This window comes from Lotus japonicus, chromosome 3, assembly GCF_012489685.1.
Source record: "Lotus japonicus ecotype B-129 chromosome 3, LjGifu_v1.2".
Taxonomy (NCBI): Eukaryota; Viridiplantae; Streptophyta; class Magnoliopsida; order Fabales; family Fabaceae; genus Lotus; species Lotus japonicus.
The window spans coordinates 75,314,254-75,336,232 of record NC_080043.1 but is presented as its reverse complement, the minus strand read 5'-3'; the positions used below and the strand labels follow the sequence as shown (position 1 = coordinate 75,336,232).

Genomic DNA, 21,979 nt, shown 5'->3' with positions numbered 1-21,979 from the left:
TTTTCTCATTTATTGTTCATGCAAAGACATTTAATTTGTTGAAAATACATATTTAATGCTTTATTAAAAGCATATATAAAAACACGTTTTTTCTTCTCAAAGTAAACCGTTGACAGAGATAATAATAAATTATTTACATAACTTGTGCCAAACACTAACCTAGCATAAGTATTATTGGCCAACTCAGAAATAGTTCAAATAATGTTATTTCATTCTTTGGATCCACCTATCAATGCTCTCTGCATAAATGTTCTACATGATTTGCATGGGGTGCAATTTATTGGCCACCTCAGAAAAATATGTAGTGGCTGTGATTGGGCGTCAGAACTTGTTGGTAGAAATGCAGTCAGAAATCAATTTGGATACTCTCTCTTGAATGCTTTGCTTGGTTTTATTGAGAATAAAAGAAGAGAGTCAAGGAACTAGGAAAATAAAAGGAAAAGACGATCAACGATGAGTCGATCACTAACTTTGGTTGCATTAATCAACGTGCGAGAAAAGAATTCGAATTTGAGGTCCCACATCGGAAAGTTATTTTGCGATTTACCCGAAATGAAAACATAAAGTGCACACATTTTAAAATAAATAAATAGGCACACACAACTAGCCTTAATTTAGATTTTAGAATATAATATTGACAGCTGTAAACAAAGGTGATGATTTTTTTTATAAGCAATATATATTATATTGAAATGAAACACAAGAGATACTTCAACCCAATACAAATAGGAAAAATGAGAGAAAAAAATTTGAAGTCGAAAAGTTACAAGACAACATATCAAAGATCCTACTACTAGTAAAAACCCACCCCCCACCACCTCCATGAAGACAGATTAAAGAAACCATGCTTCATTAAAACCTTATCAGAAAAAATTCGCTTAGAAAATCTGGTGAAGAAAAAAGAGTATTGTATATGGATTCATAAATCAAGAAGGAGTCTTCAAGGTGGACTATACAAAAACATGAAATAAAATAGTCAAAGAGCCATGCCCTAGCTGAAAGTCTTCAAATAATACAACAGCTTTATCCCAATGCAATGCCTTCAAGTTCCTCCACAAGGTCTCTGTTAGAATAGAATAAAACATTAGAATATTTATTCTAGATTTATTATGATGTAATTACGCATGTAATCTAGTCTAGATTTATTTCTTATTAATCATTAACATAGGACCTTTGTATATAAATACTCAGTTGTCTATCAATAAAGGTACGAAATACAATTCCTTCATGGTATCAGAAGCTAGTTCCGATCCTATGACCTAGTTTTTGTTTTTATTTTATTTTCATTGTTATTTTATTGCTTTCCTAGCCGCCGCCCTCTATCCTTAGAGCGCCACCACCGCCGCTGCTCTCACGTGCGCGACCCTCGCCGTGATTGAGCCCCCCGCCGTCGCACTCTACTCTTAGAGCGCCGCCGCCGCTCGCTCTCACTTGCAATCTTTGTCGTGACTGAGTCGCCGCCGCCGCCCTCTACTCTTAGAGTAGAGCGCCGCCACCGCCTTTTTTATTTTATTTATTTTTAGTTTCTCCCTCACCTTCTTCTTATCTTCTTCTTGCTTCAATAAAAAAAAATCCTTCCTTTGGAAGCACAGCCGCCACAACACCTTGCCTTCATAGTGCTACCGCCGCTCACAGCACCATACAAGTGCGTCCACCGTCGTGTTTGCTTGCCCAGATCCGTCCGTGTTCTCCTACACCGAGGGTTACTCTTGCAAGCTACCCCGGCCCACTCCTCCTCTATGCCCGCCACCCTGTGTCGTCTGCATCACCAGTCATCGTCCCTCTTCTGTGACCCTCCAAGGCCGCACCGCCGCACGCCCTTTTCGTGCGTCGCTCGCGCCACCGCGTCACAAGGCCTCCTCTTCCGCAGCCACGTTCAGATTGGTGCTTCCTCCTTGCCCCTGCGTCCTCCCCTGTCAGCGCCGTCACGCCGCTGGCCCTGACCTCACGCGCCTCGCCACCAGTGTCGCCGGCCCTGGTCTCCCATCTCCGCCCTAGCGCCGCCACTTCACGTTGTCCGTGTTGGCCCACTGCGGATCTAGCACTCCAGACCCGACCCGCGTGCCCAGACCCGACTCGTGTGCACAACCATCCGATTCACACGTTTAGGTTTCCTCCGGTTCACTAAGCCGGCTCGCCCAACACGTGACTGGACTGAACCAGTTCACCCAGGCAGCAATACAAAAACACACAAAAAAAACCAGCTTTATTTATTTATTTATTTTTCCCTGATCGTCCTATGGCCGATCACACTCCGATCTCGGCTCTCCGACGCCAACGGTTGTTCGTTACGCCAACAATGGTTCCTCCTCTTCAAGTCACTCAGAGTTTTCTCCGGCCGCTCTCGCGTTTGAAGAGTATCTTATTTTCACGAACGGCCTACCTCGAGTTCCTTTTTGATGATTTTCGTTCCAGTCTTAGCATCGGTGAACCTCCAACTTCGACTGCGGGGGTGTGTTAGAATAGAATAGAATATTAGAATATTTATTCTTGATTTATTATGATGTAATTACGTATGTAATCTAGTCTAGATTTATTTCTTATTAACCATTAGCTTAGGACCTTTGGATATAAATACTCAGTTGTTTATCAATAAAGGTACGGAATACAATTCCTTCAGTCTCCATCATAAGTTAATAAAAATACAGCACACCTCCAAGGAAATCATGATTGCCGTAAGACCAAGAGTGATGCAGCATCCAAAAGAAAACCCAACAAAGCAAAGCCTCCAACCTGTCTGTTAGTGTCAAAGTACAACATGCCATTGATAATCATGTGTTAACCTGCAGCTATGTCACGTTAATAGCATCAACATTACATAAAAATTGAAGACAGCACGCAGCTTAAATCAGCAGCAGATATATCATCTCATTGACTCATTACATGTCATCTAAACAAGATAACGGTTCACCAATCCACTCTGACAAAGCATGACTGAATTTCTTATTCTTTGATTTAAGCCAAAGCCAAGCTTTCATTCGAGCTTGATTAAAGCACACTGTCAAACTAAATTCCTCCTCCCTAAACAACTTTGCATTTCGCCCCACCCATATTTGTCATATTACTGCCAGCCAAATCACCAACAGACCAACCCTTGCTTTCGATGGCCCAAGACCCACAAACTGCAACAGATGATCTTTGGCCAGCCAAGGAACAACTACAGAAAGTAAAGGTGATGATTTGATCACACTCGAGTTCCATGCTTTTTTTTAGGAGAGATACTATTTCACATTTTTTTGAGTGATTAGCAGAGGTGGACCTACATGGTGATGAGGGGTTCATTTGAACCCCCTGGAAAAAAGAAGATTACACTTACCCCTATATAAATTTTAACCCTTTATATAATTTTTTTTTGAACCCCCTAAAAATTTTAAATTGTACTAGTAGTTTAAATTTTGCACCTATTTGCACCAAAGATTCAAACGCACTTACCTCACTCTCTCACACACGCGTGTGTCTCAATGTCTTCATTACAGGAAGTGTGTTTGTTAGTACTGAGTAGGCACGACGTCAAACCATAGCATTACAATAAAGCATCATTATCATGTTGAGTTATTTTATACTGTAATAGACATGCAACTTTAAGAACTTAATGATCGCTTTAGTGAGATTAATACTACTCAATTGCTTTGGCTTATTTGGATCCATGTAATTTGTTCTCTGCTTTTAATAAGGCAAAGGTGTTGGAATTTGCAAGTTTTTATCCAAATGAGTTCACTCCATTTAATTTAGTGGTGCTTGGTGTTTGGTGATGCACTAGATTCTTACATCATCGGTATGCATAGGAATGATGAAGTTACCTCTTTGAAAGGACTCCAACAACTTTCGGAGAAGTTGGTTGAAAAAGGAAAACATGTTGTTTATCCACAAGTTTATCTTCTTTTGAAATTTGCACTGATTTTGCTTGTTGCTATGAATATTGTAAAGAATAGACTGCGTAACCGAATGAGAGATACATGGATGAACGACTGTTTAGTTACTTACATTGTGAGTGATGTGGGGGTAGTTATTAGGTTTGCTGGATCTCTGTTGCTGGTTTTCTACAGTTTCTTTCTTCCTCTTACATTTTTATCTTTTTCTTTGTATTGGGTTGAAGTACCCCTTGTACTTCCATTCAATATATTTTAATCATGGCTTATAAAAAAAAATACCATTGACTTCAAGTTTATTATTCAACGATTTTAGAATATAAAATCACGTAAAGGACAATTATGACTTGTATAATTTATTAGTATAAACATATTAAAGTTGTTTTAATTAAATTTTTATCGATGTGTTCGTTTGAAAAATTTGAACCCCCGACCCCGGGTTCTGGATCCGCCACTGGTAATTAGATACAACTAGTAACTAGTGTTGATCCCGCGTCATATAGAGATAGAATAAGATTATGAATAAAATAATAAATAAACTCATATAAGTCAATAAATTCGCAAGTATTAATCAATTGTTATTTTTTTTTGGTACATAAGTGCTTAAAGAAACAATACACAAAAAACTTTTCATTATTGTTTTTTTTATAAGCTAACATTCATTATTGTTAACCTTAAAAACACATTTGCTTACTATTACAATTTTCAATTTATGTATCTCTTGCAATTGACGCATACAATTGGTTATAGTCTCATAATAAAAACAGTTCAAACTGTGTAAAATATTTTAATATGATTAAATTAAAATTGATTAAAATTAGGAAATATATTAAATATAAATAACTTATTTTGCTACATAATTTCATATTCAATTATTTATAGTATATTAAATTGTTTAAGCCAGAATCTCATTCTCTATTGAAACAATTTTATTTGAGCTGGGTGAGACATCTATGGATGGCCAAAAAATATAGTATTAAATTGTTGAATATATTAATATATAAATTTTCATTTATAAATAATACTACGTCAAACGAAAGATTTTATTATTGGGTTATCATAAATGTCGCATCTTGAATTTTTAATAAAACGATGAGAGGCCTCTCTCTATTCTCATTTAATATATAAATCCTTTGTTTTGATGTTAGACAACGACATTTTCGTGTTCATTATTGAGAAGGAGGAGCAAATCAGTATTCTAGTTGAACTAAAATACTAAATACTTTATACACCGTTCATTCTAGTGTGTGGCCTTAGGATATGGGGTGATCAATTTGTATATATGCAGGGGGTACTTCATCACCTGACTCTCTCATGAATTTTGAGATCCAAGTACTTCTTCACTTACATGTGCTGCCCACTAAACATAATACAACGGTTGAGACTTTGTCTTATATAAATGGACATCAAGTATGTCTCTAAATAATCTTATAAAAATAAGCCAATTGCTGTATTTTCTTAACTTCATACGTACTCCTTCTTGAGCCAAGTCTTCTTATGATCCCACAATCAAGAAAACTCTAAAATAAGAATAAAAGGACAATTTGTTAAAGGCTTAAATATGTTGGAGGTCTCTCTAAAATAGGGGTCCTTTGGTTAAGGCCCTTACAAAAGTTTTTGGGTGAAATAAGTCCCTAATGTGAAAATAATATATAGTGATAAGCCCCAGTCGTGAGGTTCCGTTTAATTTCTGATGATTCTGCAAACGACGCTGACGTGGTTTATATTTTGTGAAAATTATTCAATTAAAGAGGGTGCCACATAAGTAAATGAGGGTTGAAAAAAATAAAAATAAAATAACCCTAATAATTTTAACAAAATATAATCTACGTCAACGCCGTTTGCAGAATCATCAAAAATTAAACGGAACCTCACGACAGGGGCTTATCACCAGTGGCGGAACTAGAAATTTTAGGAAGTCTATGCAAATTTTATGATTAAGTCCCTAAACTTTGTCTTTCCTTATAAATTTGTCTTTTCTCTAATTTTTTTTTGGGCAAAAAAACCTACCTAGTCCAAAGAAATTTTCATTTTTTTTTCTTTGAGCCAGGGCATTGGACCTACCAAGCCCTGTGGTAGGTCCGCCCATGCTTATCACTATATATTATTTTCACATTAGGGGCTTATTCCACCCAAAATATTTTGTAGGGGCCTTAACCAAAGGACCCCTATTTTAGAGGGACCTCAAACATGTTTAAGCCTTTGTTAAATATATTAGTTACAGAAACATATCTTAATGCCAGCCAGAATAAGGATTGGCATGGACATTAAAAAATAAAATCTGTATTATAAGTACACATATTCTTGGCATGTATATCTTAAGGATTGGCATGGAAATAAAGAAATGAAATCTGTATTATAAGTAAACACATTCTTAGCATGTATATCTTTACTAAGCTAGGGCGTTGGCAGATAAAACTAAAATACTAGGCTTGGGAATTTGTGGATTAACATCAAAGTGAACATAGCTAATAGTCAAAAACATCAAAGGTTCTCTTCAAGTTGACTATGCGTGTGGTCCATTTAAGCCACAACTGAAATTCCCACAAGGTTAAAGCCCTGACATGACAGCCAATGAGATCATTGACCTTGCAATTTCCTCAACCAGTAGGAAGTCCTAACTCCTTGAGATGGAGGTGGTGTGAGAATATCAAGCATTGTTTCCTTCTCTCTTGGGGTCAATGGAACACCTCTAACAAGGTTCAGAGCCATGATATGAACATTAGTCTTCTGTTTATGCTTCTTGTAAGCCCATACTCCAGCAGCTGCACCTGCAATTAGGAGCTATTCCAAAGCACATGTTTCTGGAATCAGCACAAATATAAACTGCACTAAAAAATATTAATTACAATATCAGGTGCTTTCAATCCTTCAGGAAATAACAAAAACATACCGGTGATAACCACAAAGCTGCTGTCTGCATATCAAACTTAGGTGTATAGAGTACAGTCTCACCGAAATCTTCCTCGAGCTTTTTGTAGATATCCTTGTCACTCTTTCCAGACCGAATTTCATCTCGGATTAACTGGAAAATAGGACAAGTTTAAAGGGTTTATATAGTAGCACAAAGGATAACTTCCAAGAACTGCTAGCAGGCATGGTTTTTTATTTACAATAAGAAATTCTGAGCAGAAATGGATGGAAAAAGGGTACAAAAATAGGCAAGCAACTTCAAAATCTTAAAAAATAGGTTTAACAAATATTAGAAAAAGCCATTTATTTCTGAATTCCCCATGTCAACAGCATTAATGTAAGTTAGTGAAGTTTTACAAACCATATTTCTGTTAGCAGTAAGGGCCAACCATGAATAAAATTAAGCAGCAAAGAATACCATTAATGTGACCCTTCCCTTGGGGAAATCGCGTTGAGAAAATAAAAGTGCTAACTAGTGACTTCCACATTGAGAAAGTAATGAGTAAGTACCTTCCTGAGCAGAATGGCAATGTCTGCTTGAGAATCTTCAATGGACTGACTCCCACACTCGGTGCACCTCACATTGTGACTGATATTTCTTGCCCGAGCATCTACTATGAGACCCTCTTTCACCGCATCGTCCTCACTCCCCATTCAAACCTAAAAAAAAAAAAACCATAATTACAATTACTCTCTTCTATCTTGCCAGCTGCATAACCCATCAAATCATTTCCAGGCAAGTAAATACTCCAACAAAACTAGAGAATTAAAAGATACAACAATGGACGTTTTCTTTCAGCTGGGCATTTCATCAAACAGTTGCAGGGCATAACCGTGACAAGAACAAAAGAAGCACCAAGTGTGAAATGAATCATGATGATTTAACTTCTAACACCCAGTGATTATGAATGTGATAGTATGAAGCATAAGAAAAGTGAAAAAGCTTCATTCATTTTGTCAAACACCTAGTTAGCAAACACCAATTGCAGTATAGCAAAGGCTTTTGACAGAGAAACTCAGGAAGAAAAAAATGATGAAGAAACTGATAAGTAACGGAGAGGGTACCAATATGGACCTTCTTCTCCTTCGATTCGGAGCTTCGGGTCTGTGAGATTGTGCCCTGGAGTTTAGGATGTTGTTGCTGCCAATGAAATTCAATAGAGTTCGGTGCAGTGATAAACTGGACCTAATTCATAAGAAAGCATGAATTAATAGCCCAAAATATATTGAAAGCATGATTTATTTTTTTAAGAAATATTTGATTGATGTATCTTACTATCTTATATTTTTCCTTTTAGTTATAATACAAGATTTTAATTTTTAACAATGAGGTGTGACGTAGTGGTTGCTCACCTCATTCCTAACAATGAAGTTAAAGATTGATCAATGCACTATAACACATTTCATGACTAGCCGTTTATTGCTTAATGTGAGCACTAATTAAGCGAAAGTATTAGTAGTTGCATAAGAGAGGGGGAATAAATAAAAGTTAGTTATCATTTAATCATCGCAACAACATTCCTTCTTCTTTTTGGTACAAAGCTCCTAAAAGAAAAAAAACAAACAGACTACTAGCACATTCCTTCTTCTTTCAAGTTTTAACAAAAAATTACTCAATTTTACTAACTATTAATTTATATGATTTCATTTTGCTATTTCTACATCATTGCATGTCTCGGTCTTTGCCCTCCAATTGTTATTCTTCTTTGTTGATCTGCTTGCAAAACCATCCTTCCAGCCCTGCCTACCTAACCGTTGGGTTCTACCCTTCCACCTTCGAACATAATCACTGCGCCAATTCCCCTTGAATGTTGAACATTTCCTTTCCTCCATTCCCTTCCTAGAGAGAAGTTGGAGCCGGAGCCCTTCTCTCTAGAACCCATTAGAGGGATTCTTTTGATTTTCCTTTTTTGGTTGCTTTCTGGCTTTGTAAGCTTTTGTTCAGAATCAATTATCCTACAAAACCAAATACCAAAATACACCAAACAAAACAAACACCCAGAACCTCAATCAAGAAAGCCAACGCATAATTTTTTAAAAATTTGATTAATTTTTATCATTGATCACTTACCCCAATAAAGTTAAAATCCATTGGTTACATATTTAATAACTATAATTTTAATTAAAATAGACTCCCTTTGAAAAAATTAAAATAGCTGAATTAATAAAACTTAATTTAATATATTAAAACATAAGCTCATTTATAAAAATGTAAAAAAATAAATTTAATAAAATAATCACTTTTTAAAAAAACTACTTAGAAAATTAAATTTTAATAATTTTTTCTTATTTTAAAAGAAAATTTGATACATTTTTCATTGTAGTATCATATCCTATCAATATCATGTCTACCTCAAATGCATGATAGGATAAGAGTCTATCATATCTTATCCTTATCCAATCATTTATCATATACTGACCACCAAAGAGTTTATTTTTTCATTCATTTTAATGGGAGGGATAAAATCATAAAATTCATTCATTAGAATGGTTCAAGACAATTTTAATATAGATATAAATACTCATAAAGAACATTGATTGTATCCTAATCTATTGATTTAAGATTATACATATTTAGGAATTTAGGAATGTGAAAATTATATTTTAACTTATGCAAATTTTTAACAGGAAATCCAAATAAAAAAGTAAGTAATTGACCTTGACTACATATATCAAGGATTGAAAAGTATATTAAACATTTATTTTATTTTCATATTAATATATTATATCAATCCAAGACTTAAATTTTAATTTGACCAAAATTTGTTTTATTTTATCATTCTTGTCTAACATAACTATAAATATGACTTAGGATACCATAGGAATTCAAATCATTGTTAAAACTAGAGCTTTTGTCACCTAAAACGTTATTGTTAATGGCTTCCAACAAAGTTGCAGTTGTTGTTCTTGTGGCCATCATCATAATGTTTGTTTTTGTTGAGAAAGGAGAAGCCATACGCATCTCCCCAAAGTCTAAAGAAGAATGCATAATGGAATGCATTCGGGAATGCCTTTCAGGATTGTCACCTATAGTGAGTTGTGTTCTACCTTGTAGAGCGGAATGCAGTTGATACTTCGCTGAGGATATAATGTAAAAAAAAAAAAAAACACTTGACTAGCTTCCTAAGCCAGTGCAAGTTAAATTATATTGAGATTTCAGGCGTTTGTTATAGAAACAAGAATTGAAGAATAAATAAAAGTTGGTTATCATGTATTAACTTCATGACCACAGATAAAAAATCCCAAGCTGAAATTTCAATTATTCTGTGAACGGTTGTATTTGGCTTAAGGACTTAATTCACTTTATACTTTTAATTCGTAAGCTAATGCATATTGCCAATTTCAATGAGAAAGTACTATTTTTTTCACCAAAAAATGTTTCCACAACTCATTCAGCAAAATGAAACTAAGCCTATACCATATCCATATTTCACCCTTTAGTACATTTAGGTTGCTTCTTGTGCAAGAAGTGCAACCTCAATTTCCTGGAGTGACTTCCCTTTTGTTTCCAGAACATATTTCTTCACAAAAAACACAGCAATCAAACAAAATGAACCAAAACTAGTATACACGACTTGTGCCCCAACTTTCTCCAACGCGCGCAAAAATAGTAGACCCACAAAGAAGTTTATCACCTGTAAAAGGAATGTTTAAAATTTCAAGAGAATATCATAACATTGGAGAAGGGAACATGCAAGAGATAAAAGAGAAAGGAGCCAAACTAAATGACCCTGATAAATTCAAACTTAATGCAAACATGTATATTGTATTTGATTGATGCTAGTCTGTTATTGAACAATATCTCAAGAGAAGAGATTTCAAGTAACTATAATTTGAATATCTTTAGATCTCAAAATTTAAATCCCAGACTTTGCAATCAACATCTGCAATATATTCAGTAAGAACAACCTGAAAATGTTATAAACTGCTTTAAGGCATATTAAAATTTTCAACATGATACCATACTCAACTATAATTGCAGTCTTGCACCGTAAAAACGAACAATTCAACAGGAATCTATATCAGTCATAAAGACTGACTATTGGTTTTTGGAAAGGGGTATAGAGATTTCTCAAATCAATAACTTCATCGACAATCATACTCTAGTACCATGGCAAGTTGCCAATTATCACAGTTGAAACCCACACGGCTAGATATATGACCTAAGTAGAGCTTATAGAGGCTCTGGGCAATTCTCACCTCATGTACTAGCTTTTGGGGTTGAGTGCATTAGAGCCTATCCAAGATCTAATATTGGACTTGAAGTTCCGCCTTCATTGCGGATCCCCAGAATTTCCACTAGAGAAAAATATGTCTAAAAGTAATTTTTATAAAGACTAGGACAATCCTCATCTCATGAGCTAACTCTAGACTTGGACAATCCTCTTCTCATCCCAAATTCAAGATGATATCAGAGCCTATCTCATACCCGATATCAGACTTGAAATTCCGCCTTCATTACGGCCATCCCCTGAATTTCTACTAGAAATATATGACTAAAGTAGAGCTTATAAAAGGCTTGGGAAATCCTAGCCTAAATTTTGGGTTAGAGTTAGGACCACCCCAAATTTAGGAATCACCAACATAATGTTGAGTTGTTGACAACTCAAAGACATAAAGGAACCTTACAAGAATATAAATGCAAAAATCACTCAAATATTAAGCAGAATTTAGTTTTAAGATTCAAACATTATAAACTATTCACCAGCAGTATGAGTTAAATTACTTAAATACATTGAAAGACCACACAGTAAGAACAAACTTTTTTTTTGGTTTCTTATCCATAAGAATGTCCAAACGAAATAATTACGTCAGACATTCAAAAAGATGAGACAGTATGATTTTAGGAAGCATGAAAGATGAATGCATGCTGAGGAAATTACCCAATGCACCGCCAAGCAAATTGCCATTGCTTTGGCTCTGATCCTGCCAGGTAGTATTTCAGACATGAGGAGAGAAGGAACTGGACCAGCACCAAAAGCAAATGATAGCACAAACCTACGTAGTCAACTTCAATTTTAGCAACACATCTTAAACATGAGCTCTCAATTTTGTAGAGATCTGTTTAGTAATTAGCAGTGCAAAAGAGGGAACAAGGTATTTGAAATTCATACACTGTGTCCAACAATCTATGCTACAATCCATTTCAGAATAAATAACTAAATGCAAATATTTTTGAAATTTTAATGTAAATTCAAGACGCCATATCAGACTTATTGCCCCGTGATTCTGCAACTAGAATGAGAAGGAAACCTATATTAACCCCTTGTGTATTCATATATTTACTTGTGCATCTGATGTGACGACAAATTGAGGATGCTGGCTATGAATTTTCAAAAAAACATTGAGTGAATGGAATTTTATATATTGCTAAGTATTTCATCTTGCTGACATAATCTTTCCCCCACTCCTACCACTTTTCCATAGAATAATTCCCTTTCTATTTGATTCCCCAAAACATCCCTAAAAGAAATGCAAGTTGAAGCTATCCGATCACTTACAGCAACATGCCACCAACGGATAGATACGTGGCTCCAATTCCTGAGGCAAAAGAACTTGCAGCAATGACTTGTAGACCCATTGCTACTGCCTAAACAAGAAAAAAGAGTGAAGGTCAGATAATATAGTTGGAAAGAAAACACGCTCTTAAACAGCATAATAGGAAAGTTCCTTATATTAAATGCCTTAGACAGCAGGAAAACCGAAGATAGGAGATCAGATACATGAAGTCACATTTTGGTGAGCTTACTTAAAGTGAAAATAAGCAAGTGGATTATGAAGTGGTGGAAAATGACAAATGTGTGGAGCATAATAAGTTCGGATAGATTTTTCAATAAAGAATAAGGGAAATTCAGATAAACAATCAAGCCTTAACAGGCTTTTTGGTAATTGATGTTGGTGATTTTAGTATCATCAATGGATTTTAGTAGTAATGTGATTTATTGTAGGCCGATGCGATTATGCGTTAAGCTCGGAAACGAGTTAGGGTAGTGCGGAGTGCACGCTTGTTGAGCCAACGCATAATTGACCGCGATTAGATTGCGGGGTTCCAAGGGGCGGAGCCCCTGGCTGAAACAAACTCTGTTTTATTAACCGTTTTTCGGTTTCTGAAACAAACTCCTTTATAAGGAGTCATTGTCCTCAGTTTCATATACAGAAAAACAAAAACCGATATTACTTTCTACATTCCTGGTCTGTTCTCATTTGCCTGAAGCAGATTGTTCTTGAAGAATTATCCCAACAAGGATTTCGTGAACCCAGGCAAGAATAGGGTCGAAATACTTTGTTCAGAAAGTGTACGAACACGATTCTTCGAAGTTTTCCAGGATTATCATACCCAATTTCTAACAATTGATACTCATTTGAGGTTATTATGATAGAAACTAATTTCAGGGAGTTTACTTTTCCGGATTACTATTCTTGTATATTAGCTATAACTTTTTTCCTTTCCCTTATTAAGTAAGTAAATATAGAATTAGTCCTAATTTTGTAGTCCCAGATTTTGGTTCTGAAATTGTGGATGTAGACACTCCCTTGTATATATTCTGCCATTTTATTGCAATATGAGATGAGAGAATTCCATTCTCTGAATCTTTACTACTCCATTGCTTACCAAGCACACCCTCTACCTAAATGCCCCAAGGAAAAAAACTAAGCATGCTTGCTTTAAGCACTCTCACCATTCGGTTATCATAATAGACATAGCTTGAATTCAGGCTTCTTTGCCCTGCATTACAATTTACTGTCTATCCACTAGTGTTGTCACTTGAGTGGTCTGTTGCAAGCCTAAGGAGGGAGGTTTGGAACTTGGTGATCTGAAGTCCCAAACATTTATCCATGATCTATATGGTTACAGTGCCGTCCTGATTCCTATGGAGGTGAGTTCATTATGGCTCTAAGTAAAGGATTTAATTCAAGAAAGCTATGATTTTCATTTTTCTTCTTACCATGCTGAAAAAGCTTCCGACGAGAAGCACCTTCCTTCCAAGTTTATCCAACAGAATCATTGAAATAACTGACCCTGAAGTGGCAGGCACAAAAACGCTGAGAAATTTACAGCAAATACAGATCAACAAAAAAAACAAAAGAATTCAAATGAGTTTAGCCAGCAATACCCAATAAATTACAAATTCCTACACATATATTTGCAGTATCTGATGGTACACCAAAGCTTTCAAAGACAGTTGAAGAGAAATAGAAAATAGCATTTATGCCAGATAGCTGCTGCAAAGCAAAAAGCGTAGATCCAATGAACATCACTGCAAAATGCATTTTTAACAACCATTAATAAGACACAACTATATATTGTCTAAAAACAACTTTAAGAAATTGCAATTATATAATTATCTAGAAGATACAGCTAAATGCTGTTCCACATGCCAAATATTTCAAAAGATAAAAAATTATAATATGTACCTCTGAAATGTCTTCCAAATAATTCTGATAGTTTTACTGCACCAGAATCATCGCCTTTGTCAGACTTCGACAGTTCAGTCATTGCAGATTTCACATGTACTCCTCCCAAGAGCTTCTCGAATTCAGCTTCAGCTTCAGTGGTTCTTCCTCTCTGAACAAAGTCAAAGAAAATTAAGTGCCTATGTAGACAAATAAGCTAATTCCTTAATAAAAAGAAAGTAAATACAGTTTAGAAGGATGAGACCCTTGGTATTCTTCTTACAAAATAAATTTTACAATAAGTCAATAATAGGTTAAAATTAATCATTTTGAGAGGGCAACTCAGAGATCTAGAAAAGAGGTATCAGTCAAAATGAAAAGAAAGTATATCCTCCGTTTTTCAATAATAAGAAACAACATGGCGGACACACAAGTCACGTAGCACGATATTGACAGAATATTGACTGGAGACATGAACAAGGAAGGCTCTACTACTACCTCTCTTTAACCTATCCATCTATCTATCGAAGTACTAAATTTAATATATCATAAAACAAAGATCAACTTCATACATTAAAAAAAGGATCCAACAAAGGATCCATTCTAGTCAATCAATTAGCCTCCAACAAAGGATCCAAAATAGTAAAAAAATCCAATACATTAAATTAAGTAAACTAGTCATAGTACTTGGAAGTTCTTAATAATTTACATGGAGATTTGATAACCTTGAAAAGCCAGTAGGGACTCTCTGCACAGATCTCCATGAAAAGGGCAAGTATTATAGCCGGAATGACAGATACCCAGAAACAGATCCGCCACCTGAGCACATATAAAATACTTACCTTTTAAGAAATACAGCAGGAAAAAAGTCACTAAAAAATGAAATTGAAAAACGACGGTAAACATATTTTCATGAATTTCATCAAGCCTATTTAACATTCCATACCAACCCACTATTTCCTTGGAAGGGATTCCAATAAAGAGAGCACCCAGGAGTCCAAGACATGTTGCAATCTGAGTTAAGCCCCCATAAGCACCCCGTATAGCCGGAGGTGAGACCTACAAACGCAAGTGGAGCCTCTAAGTATTAATAAAAAATACCTCTATTGAAAAAATAGTAATCTCCTGCTTAGAGAACAAAAATTGATGATTTCATCTAGTATACCTCAGCCACATATAGAGCTGCAACAGGCGGACCTAGTCCTATTCCAGTACCAACAAATAACCTTCCGAGAAGCATACCCCACAAGGTTTTTGCTGTTGCACTGCAAAACATGTGAGTAATAAGTGTATAGCTTTATCCATTAGTTTATTGTGATGAACTGATGATTTGTTGCCTTCTTGTTCTCGAGCAAATTATGGAATTGAAAACTCAGTACATCCGCTCTCACAATTGACAGTTATTTTAGTTTTTTACCTCAAAAATACATTTAAAAAGGGAATAACCAACTATGCATGTCAGGTATCTTGATTTAAAGTGGGGGAGCATGTACTATGGGTATGGAAAAAGTTCCCTTATTCTTTCCCTTTTATTTTTTCAGGCATTATCTTTTGCTTTGTACAGAAGCATGGTGGAATAGAATGACATTAATTTGAACACATAACAAGAGAACATTGACAGTTTAAATCAAAATAAGAAACCATGAGTAAGGAGCTTCCAATTGTTTTACAGAAGTAACTTGAAAAAGAAAATTCAAATTTAGAGTTAAGAGTTAAGACAGACAAAGGAAAGCTCATCTTGAACAAAAAGAATAGATAAAAAAACTGGATTTAGTAATTCATCAGTGACCAGAAAAGAAAATTGACTACACCATTTTCTCACTGAAGAAACAAAGGGCTAATCAAATTTGTTAACATTTTCTGATTTCGGCAGCGGAAGGAACTCGGAAGTCAAAAGTCAAAACCCCCAAAAACAAAAATCAGTCAGAAGAACATTAACATAAAAAGCAGGGCATTTAGACTTCCTTAGCAGAATGCGAAGTTTATTTCATACAAATGCAAGGTGATGCACAAATAATGAAGAGAAATTAAATTTCAATTTTTCAGCTGATACCTCATTCCTGCCCCGATGATCATAGGCAATACACACAACTGGAAACTTCTCCTACGCCCAACTCCATCTGCAATCCACCCACTTAACAGAGATCCAATAAAAGCGCCTCCTAAACATATACTTACAACAAGACCTTCACCAACATAAATATAAAAGAAATTAGATCAACATTCCGATGAAAAACATCTTAAAGAGATAAATGATCATCAGAAAATTAAGATGAAGATGAAGTACCTTCAGCCATTGTATTCCCACTAAAACCAAGATCTACAGAAATGCTCTCTAAGGTTTCATTGACTACTCTGCATTGGCAATAGCAATAAGAAAATTAGATGTTTTCATAAAGGCACCTGAAGAATGAAGGTAGATCAAGTGTCAGCACAGAATAAGATACCCAATATGGTAGCCATATAAGAATGAGGAAATAGAAGCCACTATTACATGCCGCAAAGAACGCCGCCAACTAGGTTTGGCATTCAGTAAACGCATTGAAGCTATTAAGAATAAAAAAATAAAATCTGTTAGTTATATCATTACAAACTAATTCTCCAAACGGGTCATAAAAAATATATTCAGAAAAGGGTAAACAAAAACACACCTCTTCATTATTTTCGCTCCAATCAGAAAGAAAATATAAAATTTTCAAGTAGATAAGAGCTCATTGCTGGTTGACTTGTCAAGTTTCTTAAATATATAACACATGATTGATCATGTTATCTAATGTGTACCAGTGTATGCATGCACGCAATATTTCATGCCCATCACAAAGAAACTCATGAAACACATATGACTATGAGCCTGTTTGGACACGGACTAAAAAGCACTTATTGGAGCTTATTTACTAAAAAACACCAAATAAGCTCCAATAAGTTCTCTCTGATTCGCATCCAAACAGGCTCTAATGAAACTAATGAAGATACTATAGCTGAAAAACTGAAGTGCTATACAGTATTATAATCAGTTTAAAAGTATGCATTTTCATTTTAGTTCAGTCTCAGATGCTACATACAACTCCTATAGTTGATAACTAGTGAAATCACTCAAATACAAAGTCAATACATAAAAAAAAGTGAATTAATAAAAAACAACAACTTGATACTTATTTTAGACAATAAATAACAAAAGGTACCTGGATTTTGTTCTTTATCATTCCCATACATGTATTCCCTGGATGCTACTCGCTGACGCCCCCTCATGGCGAAACGATATAAACCTGCAAGAGAGTAACTTTCCACAGGCTTCTGCAGAATCTGCAACATCAATCAAGAGACCAATCTCAACAACTTTTTCTCAGATCTGACAAACCCAGAAACTGCATTTTACGCTACATATATATATGGCACTTTCACGAGTGGTTTTTTCATGCACATTACTATGGTCACACAATGAGACGAACTGAAATCTCACCATCGTTTTGAAGAGATCACAAAAATCATGAAGCTTGTCTCACCATAAATACTACACAAGAGAAAAAGGAAGAAGGAAAAGAAATGCAATCATACACTATACAGTTAAAGAATAAGAAAGAGGAAAGGTGAATAGAGAGAAGTGAAAGGTGGGTACCTTGTTGTTCTCTGTGATGAAGATTTTGTTGGAATGGTGTTTGAGATTCAGAGTTTGGCAGAGAACAGTGAGAATGAATCAGAAAAGTAGAGTGAAGTATAGCCATGGCAGTTGAAGACGAAGGCACGTGTCAGTATGTGACACGGTCAATATACAATGTTAAAGTTGCCATAGATTTCGCAATAAGTATTGCCTATATCAATATCAATACACATTTTAATCAATAAATATATATATATATATACACACAATGTATCTACCGCTAACCGAGACTAATCCTCATGAGGTAAGAGATCACATCAGGTGCGTAAATCTTTGCTAAATCATTTTCCATACACACCATATAGGGATTGAGTCCTGAACTAGGTCTTTAAGAAGCTTAATTAAATAGGAAAGAGTTTATATTTATGCATTCTTTTACATATATTAATTAAATAGGAAAGATTTTGTGAATATTTAAAAAAAAATGAGAAAGAAAGACTGAATTTAACTATGGTATGGCATGTTACTTTTATGTGTGCTTGGACACTTGGCAGCTCCTACGGCTATTTGTGGAAAAGGTTGAAAGTTTTGCTTAGATTTGCATTTGCTTGCACATGAATCTTCAAATAGGAGTTGTTGTGCAACAGAAGAATGCCTGCTGGTGGCGAACATTTTAATTTGAGCAGATTCGTGATGTAATGAGGGATAAATAAAGAAACAAATTGTTATAGTATTCAGAATCCCATCATTGTCAAAGAGATCATCAATCATACACAAGAAACAACTTCTGTTCCTCTCATTAGATGACAATGTGATGTTTTCATTTTTTCACAAAAATAAAAAATTAGATTCAATTATTAGAGAAACAGGTAAATGCAAGAGTGACATGCCAAGTTCATGATACAATGTGTAATACTAATAAGTAATAACTTGTTAATTTGTTATCTACAATGTGTAATAAGTAATAACTTTTCATTTCACTATGTATCTTGGATCTCTGTTCATCCTTTAACAACTATCTGTTAATATTTTCTCCTAACTCTCTCTCTGTTTATTGCCTACAATTCAATGCCTAAACGTCCAGTCCTGAAACCATTTGAATTGACCTAGTGGTAAGTAACTTGAAAGTAGTTTACATGAAATTATAAACTTTGTTACTTCATTTTAAACCAACAGAAAAAGTCCAGTGCTAAATAAGTACTTCACAACACAAATATGGCATCAAGATAAAATAGCAGACCCATTGCTTTTGCTTGAGAATATTTCCTACATGTTTCAGGTTCTTTCCCTCTCAGTGTTTGGATGGATATATGGACTGGTTAGGGTTTAATATATTCTGTCCATATAATTATAAGCCTGTAGTAAAATGGTTTGGCATGCATAAATTCATATTGAAAAATATTAATAGTTCGAGCATATTTGAAACAAAAATGGATAAATGATTAGTGATTGTTGGGTCTAACCCTTCTGTGCATAAGGTCTTCATTCTTCCCTTGGCATTCAGTAGGTTATATTCTGATTGTACTCTTGTTAGGTTCTCTAAATACTTAAGGGAACTTCATTAGAATTGTGACACCATCTTATTATGTTCAACATTGAGAAGCTACCACAATAGGCATGAACTTTAATTCATGGATGCAAATTAGTGGTCTTAAACCAGATAAATGAGCATTGCACTGTCATCTAAGATAGGAGCAGAGACTTGAAACAAAACCCCTTTTACATCCCTTATCTTTCACCAATGATCCCATATTAAAAAAAAAAAAAACTTCAGCTGCTGAGAATTTGTACTTCAAATCACAATCTAGAGGCAGCACGTCTTACTGGCCCAAGATATCTGACACTGACTTGTTCAAGATTTGAAAAAGCTCTTCCCTGTACAAAGAAAACACTCAAGTGAAGTTGCTTGCAAACTGACTGCAATAGAAGCTATCCAATCTACTATGATTTCTCTTGAAAAGAACATTGAATGTCTCAATGATATCATTTATAATAGGGTTTTATTAGCTATTAGAGTCTAGAGAGGCATTATTCTTTATAAGGTAGTTAATCAATAACGACTTTATAACAGAAATAGGTCTTTTTCTACAAGTATGAACATCCACCGGCCCTTGATATTAATTTTCTTTTTCCTTCCTCACATCAATTATGAAATCACGGGTATTTATATGATATAATGATGTAGTCAACATCAAAACAATGGAAATCGATCAGAAAAAAAAGATGATCAAAATGCTCACCGGTCAGGCTTGAATAAGAGATAGCGATAAGTAAACCACTGAAATAAAAAGAGAAGTTTAGATTGATCGCCAAATGTAAAGAGAGAATGGAAATTACAATAAATATTCTGATTCACATAGGTGCTTTTTATTCCTTGTGAGTTTTCACAGCCATATCAATTATTTAGCACAGCACTTACTACGGAGAATAGAATTCCAATCAATTCCAGTACAGTTGGAAGAACTGGCAATTGGTCGACGGCCTATGTATGAAAATCACAAAGACAGAAACAAAATAAGAATGGCAGAGGGATAAAATTTACAGACACTTTTTTTCAATTTTCATGGTATAGAAATGTACAGCTTCAATAGCCATATTAAGAAGGAATGTCATTGTAATGCAGTTTAAACTTCAAAATTTTACAATCGCACTTCTAAAATACTTTACACGTGATGAAGATTACCGTGATCAAATTTGCTGATGCCCAAAGTGCTACTATACCAGCAAAGCCAAAACCAATTAGTCCCAGCCGGTCCTCAGGTTTATCCCACTGTTTGAACATCAACAGACCAAAACATAAATTAAGATAATATGGTACTTTTTGTTATTTTGAAAGAGAGAAAAGAAGGATGGGAGTTGGAGGAGAAACTCACAACATTCTGAACTGACTGTAAAACAGTTAGGGAAGTCGAAGATTCAGAACTTTCTCCGGAAGCCTTCACAACCAAAGCAATAAGATTCCGTCTTCCTGTGAAGTGGCCAAATAAAACATCAGGGAGCAGGTACATCAAAAGAGATACAAACACATACGGCACACGCCAGCAGAAGTTAGAAGTTTTTTTTTTAATGACAAGTGATCAAATCAATTGTGTTATCAGGACCTGGACATAGTTAGGATCACAGATTGCTCACATAACAGCAACCCACTTAAGTTCAAAATTGAGCTTTATTGTATGAAAACTTTTATTTCAAAATCACATACAACAATGACTTCTTAAATTGGATCCACCTTGTGCAAAATGCTCATCAGTTTTACCAAGTCTCAAGAGTGCACATATCATGCTAAAAAGCCATAAAAAATCTTATACAAATATCTTCTTTTAATTCTTTATTTCTAAATACAGTCAATTGCCAAATTCCATGCTGGTGATTGTATAGTTCAACCTTTGTAATTATATCATTTGATCACAAGAATTTTGTAGAGGTTAGGCCAAAAAAATTTCACTTCGCAACATTACTTAATAAAATATTTAAAAATGCCAAACTTTCATTTATTCACACTGGAACATCAAAATTGAAAAATTTATAAACTTAAACCATTATAGAATAAAACAAGCTCCACATAGTATCTATGGGATTGAAATTTTCAACTTTGAAACCCAGTAAAGAGTTACCATACCTGGAAGAAGAGAAACAGGGAAACTTGGGAAGTTTCCTGTATGTGATTTTCTACCATGGAGCAGCAATGGTGGCTGCAAGCTCGCAGCAATGGAAGCCATTTGCACCTTCAAAGTTCTGACAGAAATAATAATAATTATTATTATTAATTATAATATAATAGCAAATTTTAGTTCACGGTTTCTTCATTGAAAGATCATGAGATGATAAGAACTAAAAATTCAGTGAGGACACAAATAATAAATAAAAAGAAAAAGCTTTACCGTGTATTTGATTGATGTAGCGCTGCAAAGGATGAGTGGATTAGCAAATGAGCCACAGAATCAGGGACGTTCAATTCCAACATAAAATAAAGACAAATTCATATCCATTTAAAAATGGATTAATTTTGGTGCCCCCAATGTATTTTCATGTCTCCCCCATTTCCAAAAATACCTATTTGAAAATGTAATTCCTCTTTTGCACTTAGATAATTATTGGTAGGGAAAAACTATTTAATTAATTATTTTTTATATTTTGTAATTAAAAACATTTTAATATTTATTTGAATTAAAATGTATGTATTCCTTAAGTCAAGTATTTTTCT

General features: G+C 34.8%; 3 protein-coding genes across 5 annotated transcripts; all 3 read right to left on the bottom strand.

Annotated features, from left to right (window-relative positions):
* Positions 1–6,098: 6,098 nt before the first annotated feature.
* Positions 6,099–8,004, bottom strand: LOC130745913 (cytochrome c-type biogenesis CcmH-like mitochondrial protein). 2 transcript variants are annotated; one of them, XM_057598337.1, is made up of 4 exons: positions 7,848–8,004; positions 7,293–7,442; positions 6,763–6,894; positions 6,099–6,653 (listed from the first exon to the last, which is right to left on the bottom strand). In XM_057598337.1, exons 2-4 carry the CDS (start codon positions 7,434–7,436, stop codon positions 6,450–6,452), a joined length of 480 nt encoding a protein of 159 aa, XP_057454320.1. In that variant the 5' UTR covers positions 7,437–7,442; positions 7,848–8,004; the 3' UTR covers positions 6,099–6,449. The 2 variants fall into 2 exon arrangements, with proteins under 2 accessions (XP_057454320.1, XP_057454321.1); XM_057598338.1 differs by having other exon boundaries at positions 7,858–8,001.
* A 2,118-nt stretch (positions 8,005–10,122) lies between these two features.
* Positions 10,123–17,942, bottom strand: LOC130745911 (probable plastidic glucose transporter 3). Of its 2 annotated transcripts, XM_057598335.1 has the most exons (15): positions 17,794–17,942; positions 17,638–17,688; positions 17,360–17,480; positions 16,625–16,724; positions 16,465–16,532; positions 16,231–16,363; positions 15,343–15,442; positions 15,124–15,236; positions 14,903–14,996; positions 14,199–14,349; positions 13,898–14,041; positions 13,730–13,803; positions 12,284–12,372; positions 11,666–11,780; positions 10,123–10,417 (listed from the first exon to the last, which is right to left on the bottom strand). In XM_057598335.1, exons 2-15 carry the CDS (start codon positions 17,638–17,640, stop codon positions 10,229–10,231), a joined length of 1,494 nt encoding a protein of 497 aa, XP_057454318.1. In that variant the 5' UTR covers positions 17,641–17,688; positions 17,794–17,942; the 3' UTR covers positions 10,123–10,228. The 2 variants fall into 2 exon arrangements, with proteins under 2 accessions (XP_057454318.1, XP_057454319.1); XM_057598336.1 differs by lacking the exon at positions 17,638–17,688 and having other exon boundaries at positions 17,794–17,910.
* Positions 17,943–19,310: 1,368 nt separating this feature from the next.
* On the bottom strand, positions 19,311–21,820 carry LOC130745910 (protein CURVATURE THYLAKOID 1C, chloroplastic). Its single transcript, XM_057598334.1, has 7 exons — positions 21,657–21,820; positions 21,395–21,510; positions 20,649–20,743; positions 20,459–20,545; positions 20,195–20,257; positions 20,016–20,053; positions 19,311–19,650 (listed from the first exon to the last, which is right to left on the bottom strand). The coding sequence occupies exons 1-7, from the start codon at positions 21,737–21,739 to the stop codon at positions 19,596–19,598; spliced, it is 537 nt and encodes a 178-aa protein (XP_057454317.1). The 5' UTR covers positions 21,740–21,820; the 3' UTR covers positions 19,311–19,595.
* Positions 21,821–21,979: the final 159 nt, after the last annotated feature.